This window comes from Harpia harpyja, chromosome 9 (assembly GCF_026419915.1).
Source record: "Harpia harpyja isolate bHarHar1 chromosome 9, bHarHar1 primary haplotype, whole genome shotgun sequence".
Classification (NCBI taxonomy): Eukaryota; Metazoa; Chordata; class Aves; order Accipitriformes; family Accipitridae; genus Harpia; species Harpia harpyja.
Genome location: NC_068948.1, coordinates 27011062 through 27023838, shown reverse-complemented (window position 1 = coordinate 27023838; position 12777 = coordinate 27011062). Strand labels below are relative to the sequence as shown.

The window sequence follows — 12777 nt, the reverse complement described above, 5'->3', positions numbered from 1 at the left end:
TTGCACATTCCACAGACGTACTGCAGATGCACGCACGCCTTGCACACCTCCACGTCGCAGAGATGTGCAGGTGCACTCACACTTTGCACACCCCCCAGGTTGCACAGACATGCACGCGCATGAAGGCCTGAGGCCGAGGGGCCTGCTGTTGCCCCTCTGGGGCTGCTCCTTGGGCCCAGCAGCACAACGCAGTAGCTTTTCCTTTTTAATAAAAAAAATCGCATGTACAAAGAGCAGGAAAATTTACAGCTGGTTTGTCTTAAAAAAAAGAAGGCTCATCATCAAAAAAAAAAGCAGTGGGGGCCAACCCTGGGGTGCAGCTGGGGCAGGGGAGGCTCCACCACCTTGGTTGTCTGGGGGTCAGGGTGATGTGGTGTTGTGGCCCCCCCCCAGCACCCAGGGCGGTGGGGAGCAGGGTGGGGAGGTCTGGCAGCGCAGGGTGGGTGCCTGTGGGGTCACCCCATGGAGCCCATCCAGGCTCAGCTTTCCCCATTTTGGAGCTTTTATGGATCCCAGTTTTTTTTCCTGGGGTGACACCAGTGTCAGCATCCACTGACTCTGCCTGTCCCCACCCCATGTCCTTGCCTGATGGCCACATCCTGCCCTCGGCCCCATGGCTTTGCCCCACGGCCACGTTCCTTCTCTGTGCCCACGTCCTTTCCCTGTCCCCGTGTCCTTTCCTCGCCCCCCACCCCACCTCCTTGCCCCATCCCACCCCCTTGCTGCCTCCCCCGCTGCTCCCAGGGGCCCATCCCACCCTGCTGCCCCTTGCCACTACCCCAAAATGTTAACTTATGTTAAAACATGTGTATTAAGTTAAAAAAAAAAAAACCAAACTTCACATTCATATCTCCCACAGCCTACTGCTTCCCCACAGGCTCCCCGACCTGGTGGCAGCATCACGCCGTGTCCCCTGCTGGGACGTGGAGCCTGTTGTTATCGACATCGATGTCCCCATCAAGCTGGAGGCAGCAAGCACGGGAGCCTTCCTCCTCCTCCTCCTCCTCCTCCTCCTCGGTGGGGACTCCGGGTGCTGAGGGCTCTCCGGTTCCCCCATTGAGGGGTACCTTCTCCCGGCGCTGGGATGGGGGGCTATGGGGTGCACTGCATCCCCGTACCTTGCTCCTGGCTTTGAGCTGGTCGTGGTAGGCGAGGAGGGCCAGGCAGGCGGCAGCGGCCAACGTGATGGCCAGCAGCACGGTGACGGTGACAAACTGGGGCCAGTAAGACCGGGGGGTGCCGGGGACTGAAGACCCCCAGGCCAGCTCCTCCTCAGCCAGCTCGTCCAGCTGGGGGGCCACCCCACTGGGGTCCTGTAGCTGGTAGTGAGCCACGGTCCAGGTGTAGCCGTTTTCAGTGGCCCGGCATTTGTAGGTGCCAGCAGTCCCTCGTTGCATGATGACCACCAGCGTGTGGTTAGGCAGCAGCGCCGTGTCCCCCCGGCCGCCAGGCTGCTGCCAGCTGTAGTTGGCCAGGGCGGAGCGGCGGGGGCACCGCAAGTAGACCACGGCGTTAAGCGGGGGGCTGAGCCCTGTGGGTTGCGGAGAGGGAGAGCAGGGTGATGCAGTGCACCCCATGTGCCCCATCCCTCCCTCCACTCCTGGTCCCGCTGCACCCCGCCCCGTCCCGCCATGCCCCCATACTCAACTCTCTGCTACGGGATCCTCCTGTGCCCCCCAGGTTCGGGGCATGGCCACGCTCCTCCCGTGGTGGCACATGGTGGCCGGGCTCCCCGCTTCAACATCCTGCAGCCACATGCTTCTGCGACCAGGAGAGTGGCATCAGCATCCCGGTCCCCACCGCAACCCCCCTTCCCATCCTCATCCTGCCGCCTCCCCAGCTCACATGTCCTCGGTGGCAGCGGCGGCACGGGTAGGCTGGCAGGATCCCTCAAGGCTGTACCAGGCGCAGTATGGGTCCCGCGCCAGCACGCACTCGGCGCAGCTCCGGTGCAGGCTGCAGTTGGCCAACGGGACTTGGAGAACACCGCTGGAGTAACCCACATAGAGGATGCCCTGGGGAGGGAGAGGTGCCGGGCTGAGCCTCTCCCCCTGCCCTCCCCATGCTGGGCTTGGGGTAGGCTGTTGGGTCATCCGCATCGCCTACCTTCCCCGGGACCAGCAGTAGGTTCTTCACTGGTTCCGGTCTCTCGAAGAGCTGGATGCTCTCCACGATGTGAGGACCCCCGGGCAGCTCCACTGCTTTGTGCAGGAAACCCTCCACTGCAGGGGAACAGGGGACATCACTGGTGTTTTGGGGGGCCAAGGGAAGGGTAGGAGGGGTGACCAGGTACCCCGTGTGTACCTCCACGTAAACCCACCTGTGGCCAGGAACATGACGCGGTAGGTGGCCCCCGAGATGCCACGAGTCTCGTCCACCGCGATGCGCGTGTACGTGATGTCCGTCTTCACCAGCAGCGGCCGCCCCTGGGTGGGTGACACCTTCCCGTCCATTAGGAAATGGTCCTTCATGAAGGTGAGGGCTTTGTCAGAGGAGGGACCCATGTAGCACTGCAGGGAGAGAGGAGTCAGTGCTGGCATGGGAAAACTGAGGCATGGGGAGCAGGGGGGATGCACCACCAGGCTGCCCTGTGACAGCATCAGTTGGGTGCAAAGGGAACCCTCCCCCTTTCCCATCCCACTTGCACCACCACCACCATCTCACCCCAGTGCCAGCACACAGGGCAAACTGGGACAGACAAGCCCCTCCCCATGGGGACCAGCATCATCCCCCCGGAGGGTCTTATCCCTGAGGTAGGCAGCACTCACGCTGCCAGGACGGGGATTCATGTCGGGGCCACCATAGACCGTCCAGCGGGAGCTCTCCTTGTTCAGCTCCTTGTACTTGCCCTCGAAGACCTCTTCCAGAGCCTCCTGTCTGTAGGCACAGACGGCTGCGCTGCCCGCCCTGCCCGCCTGCCTGCAGGGACAGCAAAGTGGGCATGGGGAGGACATGGGTCCCCACTACACCTGCAGCACCCCTGGGTGTCGGGACTCACCACTGCGAGGTGAAGACGGCATAGAAGTCAGCACCGCCTTCACGGCGGGGCAGGGCGAAGGCATGATGGATGATGTTGAAGGGGAAGTGGCCGGGTTGCGAGCACACCAGCTGGGCCTTCAGGAACGTCGTCCATTTCTTTTGCAACACCTTGTCCCCCCCGACATCACTCTGTGGGAGCCGGGAGGATGCTCAGCCCCGGGGTGACAGGAGCTGGGTACCCTCATCATCTGCCATCACCGTCCTCTGTTGTCGTCCCTGTGCCCACCTTGCAGACACGGGCCACCCGTGGCACCAGAAGCCGCTCGAAGAAATCAAACTCATCGGCTGTCTCCTCGAAGAAGAAGTAGACCTTGTCATCTCCAGGGATGCTGAAGGAGGCCACGAAGGCAGCGTCGGCTGTGGGGCACAGCCAGGGCAGATAGGTGAGGAGGTGGAATGAGGAGGGGGCTGCTGCGGGCACCCACTGGCATGGGGAGGGTGAGGGGGGCCAGGGGGGCCTCCCAAGGACCATCTCCCTGCTCACCTGACAGCCAGCGGAGGAAGGCGTCCGTCTTGAGCAGGGTCCGGCTGCCCAGTGAGCGGGAGATGATGGGCTCATTGCCCTGAAAGTTGTTCATGGTGCCAGCGTAGAGCTCACCATCTGCTCGGGGACAGGGTGGGGGTGAGCTGTGGCAGGGATACACCCCCACACACTGTCACCCTCCACTCCATCCCAGGGATGGGTGCCCACCTGTGGGGGCCACTGGCCCCGTACTCACCCACCAGCAGGGCCGTGTAGGTGTGCTGGGGGTCAAAGGGGCACTGGCCCTTCCCATCCAGGAAAGGTTGTCCTCTGCCGCTGGACATTAGTGTGAAGTTCTCCAGTTGCTGTGGGAAAGGGGAGAAAAATCAGTCGATGGAGTTAAAACAAAGCCCAAATCTGCAAGAAATGGCTGTGTACTCCCTCCGGCCTGTGGGGAAGCTGCGGTGCTCACCACGTGCTCAGCAAGTGGGGAAACTGAGGCAGGACAGGCTGCCTGGGGTCACCTGAGGGAACCGGGACCCAAAATCAGGGGTTTACCATGTGCATCGGACCTGGCAAGTGAAAAGGTGCTGGCAGCCATGGTTAGAAACACCATGGGCTCCTTTAGTGCATGAAACTCAAAGATGCACCTTGGTGGCAGGGGGCACCCAGCACCCCACATCCCAGGGGACTTCCCATGATGCAATTAGCTCAAATCCCCCATCCCGCTGGTGCTCCTGGGCCAGTATTTTGTGGTTCTTCACGGCAATGCCACATGTCTGGAGACCTCCCCCTTGTCTCCATCCTTGGCTGGTGGGGACACTCACGATGTAGGTGCACGCGGGGCTGAAGGCGTAGGTCCCGCAGACGTAGAGGTGGGTCTGGTTCAGGGCCACAAGGACCCGAATGAAGTTGAAGCACTCGGTCTGGGGGGGGAGGGGAAGAGCAGAGGCAGGGGCTGAGCATCCCCGCAGCTCTGTGGGACCCCCCCGACCCCCCCCCCCCCCAGTGCTCTCTCACCTCCTGGCTCTTCTTCTTAAAAGCACACTCGGAGATTTTCTCGGCCGTGGGTCCCCACATTATCTGCGGAGGGAAGGGAGAGGGTCCACAACTGCTGAGCCAGGCCACGACCACCCAGCCCGAGTAGGGAAACTGAGGCACAGCAGAGGGCACCCCCCCCCCCAGCCTCCCCAAAAGCAGCTGCTGCTCACCGAGGCTTTGGCACGGATGCTGCCTGGGGTGCCAACGGTCAGGGCCAGCACCTGGTCACGGGCCCCCACATACAGCTCCTCCTCGCTCTCATGCAGGAGGAAGATGTCGTAGTGGGAGACGTTGTCCTGGCTGAAATGGGTCAGTGTCCGTCGGGGGTCCCCTGGCAGGAGCAAAAGGGGATGATGGGGACCAAGGGACACACAGACACACGGCCCAGCACCACCACCACCAACGCTGGGCGGATGTGGCAGCAGCTGCCGTTGCGGCTTGTGTCACCTCTCACATAGGAAATGGGGTGCGTTGCTTCCCCAACAGCCCCCCCGTTGCCATCCTCACTTCCCCCTCCAGGTCCCCACCTCCCCACCGTCCCCTCTGGGTCCTGCTGCAAGAGCTGAATGTCCCCAGGCTGCAAAGCCCATGTATCCCTCACCCTCTGATGCTGATTTGCTGTCCTGTAAGAAATAGAGTGCTTTTTATCTTGTTGGGCTGCAAGCTGTGCCCGTGATGCTTTGGGGCCATGGCTATGGGGTGATGCTCCATTTGGGGGATCCACCACCCCAAGGTGGCAGACTGGGGGGGGTTACAAGCCCCCACGGTGCCCACAAGTACAGCTGGGGCTGCAGGCTTCTTGTTTGCCTCTGCCAGCCACCGAAACAGGGAAAAAGAAAAGGGAGATTTTGCAGTTCTCAGAATGGCTGCATGGGGAAGGGGAAGTAGCAGCACGGGCAGGGACCTCATGAGGGCACGGCCCTGCCATGGGGACACAGATCTCTCCCGCCTGCCCAAACGCCACCATCCCACAGCACTGTCAAACCCCTTTCTTTGCCACCTGCCATTTGGCTGAACACACAGGCAGGACGCGGTGCCCTGTCCCACCAAGGAGGCAGCCTTCCCTTTCCAGGATGGCCCTGGGCAGATCCCCAGGTGCCAGGGGAGTCCCAAAATTGCTCTGCTAGTGCTGGCACCCTGGGGTACACCCAGCTCCCACTCCCAAAGGTGTTTGGGTGCCAACCGGCCTCATCACATCTGGCTCCACAGCAGCCCCGTAGCCATTTGCATCGCCCTGCTGCCACCAGCACCCGTCCCCTGCCCCAGAGCTGCTGTCCCACTGCCCCAGCCCCGTGCAGGGCTAACGAGAGGGGTAACGAGATGGGAAGGCTGTGATGGAGAGCAGCCCATGGGTCCCTGATGCTGGGTGCTCAACCCTGGGGACAGATGCTCTTTCAAGCCGATGTTGTCCCCCCCCACAACCCAGCTTGTCCCCATCCCCTCCCCAGCCATTTTGCTCTCTCAGTGTCGTACTCACCACTGGGGAAGGTGATGCGGGGCATGGGCTCGGTGCAGAGCATGGCAGCTGGCATCACCACACCGCAGAGCAGGCGGAGGGCAGCTGCGGGCATGGCGGGGGGTGGCAGAGATGCACCCCTCGAAGGTCCCAGCACCATCCCTGCAGGAAGAGTGAGGCTTAGGGCAAGTGCCGTCACTGAGCGGAAACCAGAGGGGGGAAGCCAGCAGCCAGCACGGGGGGGCCATGGGGCCCCAGCGCCTCAAACCGTGGATGGCCCCTGAATATGGGCGAGAGCTTGCCACTGCCATCCCGGCAGAGGTAGAGACGTCCCCACACACTGCTGGGCTCCCTGCACCAAGACCTCCCTGGCACAGGGGTGTCCAGATGCTCCTGCCTTTGCCCCCGCAGAGCCCCACAGCGCCCATCCCCATCAGGGATTCCTCTGTGCGGCTCCATCAGCAGCCGGAGGGTCCAAAAACTGGGGGGCAGGGGGACGAGACACTCTCCTCTTGCAGCTCTTTTTTGCAGCTCTTGCCGGAAGCAATGGAGAAAGAGCAATGTCTCAAGAACCGTGTGGTCCCCAGGACCCCTTGCAGGCAGCCACCGTGTTCCCCAGCAAGCGGCATTACCTCTCCGGCGGATGAGGACAGAGCTGGCTCACCTCCGTCCTTGGAGCATCGGCACCTGGCAGGCGCCTGGCCCCAGGGAGCTGTGGCCAGAAGACCCCCACAGACCCATGCCCAGTGCCTGGCCAAGGTCCGGCCGCGCTGCCAGGCTTCCAACCTGGCTCGTGGCAGGGCTCGCTGCGGCCCAACCCAGCCCTGTGTGGCTTCGCTGGGGACTGCAGGAACCAGAAAGTCCTGCTGGAAGAGGACGAGCCTCAGCAGGTTGGGGCAGCGGGCGCCTGCTCCTGCCTCGCCTGCGTTACACCCCAACAGGGAGGGCAGCGAAGCCTGGTGGAGGGAGTCGGGATGGGAGCTGGGGTGCTCTGCTCCTCCGACTGGGGTGCTCAGGGGGAAATCGGGTGCCCGGATGCTTGGGTTCCCTTCCTGGCTTTGTGGAAATCTTTGGGGTGAAAGCAAAGCAATGTCGTTTTTCCTGCTGTGACTGTGAGGATCGACAGCGGGTCTGAGCATTGCACCCACAAACAGACCCCTGGGGCTGAGCATCGCCCCCCCCCAAAGAGCCCATAGCTGTCCTGGCTCCCTGCAGGCTCCATCCTCCAGCCCAGGCTGCTCTGGGACAGCTGTGGGTGAGAAACCCACCGAAGCCAAAGCCTTGGGGTCCCCCACAACATCAGAGCCACATCTGAGGTACCCCAATATCCCACTCCAGGCAAGGCTGAGGAGCATCCTGCCCTGTCAGGGCCTCCTTACCTGCCTCCCTTGGTGCCACCATCTGCCCGCTGGGACACCAAGCCCCGGGAGGGCAGCGCTTTCCCCGCCACCTTGCTTGGCTGGGACAGAAAGCTCCTTGTAAGCACAGAAACTAGGTTACTCTGCCCCGGATTTCCCACTTGGTGAAGGGTTGGCTGAGAAACGGGGCCGCACGGAGGCTTGGACCAGCCGCATTGTTCTGCCCTGGGCCGGAGCCACCAAGGCCGGCGGAGGGGGAGGAGGGATGGGAAAGGGAGCAGAGGCTCCTTGGTGAGGCTGAAGGCTCAGGGGAACATGGCGGGGCTGGGGAAAGCCCCCAGAGAGTGTTCCCCTGGCACAAGCCAGCTCTGATACAGGGTGTGAAGTGAGAGCAGCCTCAAGGCTGCTCCAGTGACATGGGGAGCCAAAGCTCTGTCACAGCCCTGTCCCTCCTCCTTTCTGGGTCCCCTGGCCGAAGTGGTCTGGGGGGACATGCGGGGGGGTGGGGGGAGCATTACAGCCTCCCTGCATAGGATTTGGCATGTGAAAGCCAGTGTTGCCAAGAGCCTCTCAACATTGGGGTGGTTTAGTTTTCCCTCGTGCTTTTGGGTTCACCACGGTCGTGGCTCCATGGGACTTCGTTCCCTGTCCCACCCACTCTCTAGATTCCCTCCAAGCCAGGGAATATTATGCTGCCAATAAACACACATCCTCCTTGCAGAGTGGTTTAACCTGCCCTGGGAAAGAGCCAGACCCAGTCTCTGTGCTCAGCAAGGTGAGACACGATGGCGCAGGGCAGACGTGAAGCTGGTGGCCACATTGGCACTGATCTCCTGCCTGCCAAGACTTTCTCCATGCCTCAGTTTCCCAGGCAGCTGGGAACTGGGGGTCCCCTCGCAGCAGGGAAATGTGTGGTCCTTCTCTGCTGCTTGATGCTAACCCCCTGCCCATGTCCCCCACGCCAGGAGTATCCCGGTGGCATGGCAGGGGGTGTGGGGATGCTTCCAACACCCAGGCAGAAGTCAGGGGCTGGGGCAGCCTGATTCAGCCTGGGGGAGGCTCCTTCAATCCACCCCCAGACCCAGAGCAGGAGTGAGTGGGGTGGGAATGGAAAGCGAGGGGGGGGGGTGTGGGGAGGTGCAGTAAGGATATGGGAGGATGCAGGGGAGGAAACTGGGGGTGCAGTGGGAGATAGGGGAGGGATTCAAGAGGAATGCAAAGGGCAGGATGCAAAGGGTGGGGACAGATGTGGGGTAGTGCAGGAAGGAGACAGGAGGATGCGCAGGAGGGAATTAGGGGGCGGAGAGGAGATGTGGAGGGATGCAAAGGAGCTATGGGAAGAAGAAAGAGGGATATGGGGGGGGGCAAAGGCAAGACTGCAAGGTGGGGGAATGCAGGGAGTCTCTCCCTGGCCTTGGAATCTCAGCCCCTTTGTCACTGCCTGGCAGCATCAGAGCTGTCTGGGGGGGGGTGGGGTGTCCCCAAAGCTCATCCCCGCTATGGCGACTGCCCCCAGCCCCGGCTCTGCCTCACCCCCCCCGGGGAGACACCCCCAGCCCGGCCCCAGTCCCGGTGCGGTGGTACCAACCTGTGGCAGCCCCCGAGCGGCCGGGGGGGTCTGGAGGGACCAGCATCCCTGCGGGGCCACCGGATCCTGCTCCCGTCGCCATGGCTACGGCTTTACCTCGGCCGCCGGCTCCGGCTGGCCTTCACCCCCCGCCGCAGCCACACACGGACAAGCTCGACAGATAGACACACGGCTGCGCACCCTGGGCTCGTGCATAGGCACGGGTCGGCGCACACCGGCATGCTCACCGGCACCGACAAGCACAGACCTACACACGCGTGCACACATGCATGACTGTGCACACCCACCCCACCCCACCCCCACCGCAGATGTGGACAGACACAGACACCCCACATGCACACAACTGCGCACCCACGTGTGTCCCCTCCAACACCCCTCTTGACACGTTCCTGCGCCCTTGTAACTACATCGTGTCCCTGCACCCCATCTCTGCACCTTCATATCCACACCACATCCCTGCACCCCCATCCCTGCCCATCTCTGCACCTCCATATCCACACTGCATCCCCAAATCTGCACTGCGTCCCTGCACCCTCATCCCTGCACCCCTATCTCTGCATCCCTGCACCCCCATCTCTGCACTCTCATATCCACACCGCATCCCTGCACCTCCATCCCTGTCCCCCATATCTGCACCCCCATATCCACACTGTACCTCTGCATCCCCGCACCTCCATCCCTGTCCCCCATATCTGCACCCCCATATCCACACTGTATCTCTGCATCCCCGAAACTGCACTGCATCCCTGCACCCCCTTCCCTGCACCCCCATCTCTGCATCCCTGTATTTATACTGCATCTCTGCACCCCATCTCTGTGTTCTCATACCCACACTGCATCCCTGCACCCCCATCTCTGCATCCCCATATCCACATTGCATCTCTGCATCCCCGAATCTGCACCATGTCCCTGCACCCCTATCCCCGCACGCCCACCTCTACAGCCCTGTGTCAGCCCCCCCCCCCGTCACCACTCACCCGTCCCAGATGAGCTGTGCTGGCTCTGGCTGCCTATGCTATCTGGCTTTGGGGGGGTCCCAGGAGGGGGTTGGGGCCCAGCTGTGGTGCCACCAGCAGCTGCCAGGATCTGCTTCTGAGCGGGCCACATTTATCCCTACACTGCCACAGCACCCGCAGCACCCAATTTTGGTTGATGGCACTCCCCCCCTCGAAACTTCCCTTGCGGGAAACTGGCCCAACTGGTGCCAGCAGATCCCACTTCTCCTTTGGAACCTGCCCTCCTTCCCCTTCCTGGCTGTGTGGGAGTGGGGTGCCCTGAGCCCCGAAACAGGATCCCCCACTATTGCCACTTCCTTCCTCTGCAACAGCCTTCCCTGCATGACCTCAGGCGAGTCACTTTGTCCCCAGCCTGCAATTGCACAACCACACACGAGGTGCCCAGGAAAGGTGCCAGCCCTGCTGCTTTGCACAGGCTGGGGTGCCAGTATCAACACCCCCAAAAGCAGCGAGCTTGGAATGGGCCCAACCAAGGGCCCCTTTCCACCCCATGCTGGGGTACCTGTCCTGCCCAGGGCTGGGGAGCGGACCCAAGTGCCCCCTTGGCTGCCCCCCCCCTCCCCCGCACCGTTTCTGCTGCCCCAGTTCCCACACGGCTCCGGAAGTCAGGAGCGTTTGCCTGGGAGTCGTAAAGAGCTTGTGCCTCTTGCCTGCCAGCACTGGAGGTTTAGTGGAAGCCTGCTGCAGGGAGGCAGAGCTGCCCTGGCCCCCTCCCACCCCAAGGGTTGAGCTGTGTCCCCCCCACTCCTGTCTGGTCCCCCCAAGGGTGCTCTGTGGGTGTCTCAAGACATGCAGCACCTTGGGGTGCAACCTTGGGGGCGGCAGCGAGCACAAACTCACATTTTAAACTACCCTTGGGATTAGCGGGGTGGCCTGACCTTAATCCCCCTGGGCATGCAGGGGCCTGGAGGGGGCCAGTGTGGGGCTCGCAGGGCCCTCAGCACCCGCTCAGCCATGGGCCAGTCCGGTAAACCCCGGTGGCTGCCGGATGTCTGGGTCAGCCCTGGCTCTACCCCATCCCAGTGATTGCTCCAAGGCTCCCTTGTGCTAGATTTTTCCCCCCAAAAGCCTGATGATACCCAGCATGTGTGCCCCTGTGTTTGGTTGCCATGCTCCCACCCAGCTGTGGACCCCAGGGTGCCTCTGCAGAGACCCTGCTACTCAGTGCACAAGTGAGCAAGGCTGGGTCATGGCCCCCTGCTCCGGGCTCCCATTTCCCTCTTGCCAGCTTCCCAGGGGAGCCCAGAGCCAGGCTCAGCCCTGCGGAACTGCAGGAGGAGCTGGAGAAACCTAACCCTGACTCTGTGCTTCAGCTGGAGCAGGGCTGGAGTTCTGTCACAGGCACTCTTGTGCATGGTCCCTATGGGCTGTGCGAGGTCCCTGTGGGCCATACGCACTCCCCATGGGCGGTGCAAGGTCCACCCAGGCTGTGCAAGGTCCCCATGGGGGGTGCAAGGTCCACACAGGGATGTGCAAGGTCCTCACAGGCTGTACATGGTCCCCATGGGGCTGTGCAAGGTCCCTACGGGCTGTGCAAGGTCCCCATGGGGCCATGCAAGGTCTACACAGGGCTGTGCAAGGTCCACATGGGATGTGTATGGTCCCCATGAGGCTGTGCAAGGTCCCCACGGGGCCATGCAGGGATCCCACAGGTTGTGCGAGCCATGGGGCACCGAGGGTGGCGAAGGGGCACAGAGCAACGCCACCAGCTCAGCCCTTCTCTGGCGTGACCCTGCCGTGCCAGGATGCCTGGGTCCCTTGGGGGGGTGTGGGGAGGACCCGTGACATTTCCCCTTGCCTCCTGACCTAATTTCTCCTGGTAGCATGGCTGGGCAGGAGCACGAGGTCCCAGCAGCGTGGTTGGCTTCCCCCCGCCATTCAATAACCCGCTATTTTGGGCACAGCCTCATGACTTTTGGGACCCGGTGGTGCAAGGCTCGGGGTCAGGCTGGATTCCCACCTCAGGGCCAGACGTGGCACAGAGGGGACACGCTGCAGCTCCTTGGCATTGCCGGCTGCGCAGGGTACCTGTCCTGGCATTGTGGCACTGGCATCCCCGAGCTGGTGGAGAGACAGGGAGGGGCAAATAGGGCACAGAACAAGGGTGGCACTGGAGCCAAGTTTGTCACCTGCCATCCCCGAGCTGGTGGAGAGACAGGGAGGGGCAAATAGGGCACAGAACAAGGGTGGCACTGGAGCCAAGTTTGTCACCTGCCACCCTGCGAGCACCCACCTCTGAGATCCACCGCTGTAACCCACCTTCCTGCGAGGGGACACGGGTACCTAGCTAGGTCCCCACAAGTCAGCACAAAGCTGGAAGGTGGCAGCAATGCCCCGGAGACCCCTTGGCACCCCCTGCCCTCGCAAGGCTCAGCCCTGCTTGCACCCAAGTCCAGGGCGATGTAAACCCGCGCAGCTGGGGTGACCCAGGCATCCAAACACTGGGGTGGGGGGTACCCCAGGATGGGCACCCTGGGCACCTACCTGGCTGTGCCTGCGCCCCGGCTGCCTGCCCGTGCTTGCTCACATCACAGCTCCCCAGTGCTGTGCCCGGTAAAGCCGATTACGTGGCGGCTTTACAGCTCTCTCCTTCTCCCCGGCGTCTCCTCCCGCCTCGCTCCAGTGCCTGGCACGGCCCTGGGGCAGGGGGATCATGGGGATCCCTTTGGTGGGGTGCCCAGGCCATCCCCATGGTAGAAGCAAACCTGCACTCAGGGGCTCACTCAGGTTCTGCAACCCCTGAGGCCATCCCATTCAGGGGAATGTCTGCTCCCCAAAATCCCAGGGGGAGGAAATCTCTGAGCCCTCTTCCCAAA

At 62.5% G+C, this 12777-nt stretch overlaps 1 protein-coding gene across 3 annotated transcripts; it reads right to left on the bottom strand.

The window, feature by feature from the left end:
• Nucleotides 1–192: 192 nt before the first annotated feature.
• SEMA4A (semaphorin 4A) lies at nt 193–12575 on the bottom strand. Of its 3 annotated transcripts, none has more exons than XM_052797550.1 (15): nt 12446–12575; nt 6021–6161; nt 4714–4874; nt 4523–4585; nt 4330–4428; nt 3759–3867; nt 3524–3640; nt 3266–3396; nt 2999–3168; nt 2769–2919; nt 2321–2510; nt 2107–2222; nt 1846–2015; nt 1649–1761; nt 193–1531 (listed from the first exon to the last, which is right to left on the bottom strand). In XM_052797550.1, the coding sequence occupies exons 2-15, from the start codon at nt 6157–6159 to the stop codon at nt 900–902; spliced, it is 2361 nt and encodes a 786-aa protein (XP_052653510.1). In that variant the 5' UTR covers nt 6160–6161; nt 12446–12575; the 3' UTR covers nt 193–899. The 3 variants fall into 3 exon arrangements, with proteins under 3 accessions (XP_052653510.1, XP_052653508.1, XP_052653509.1); XM_052797548.1 differs by lacking the exon at nt 12446–12575 and adding an exon at nt 9923–10407; XM_052797549.1 differs by lacking the exon at nt 12446–12575 and adding an exon at nt 7379–8699.
• Nucleotides 12576–12777: the final 202 nt, after the last annotated feature.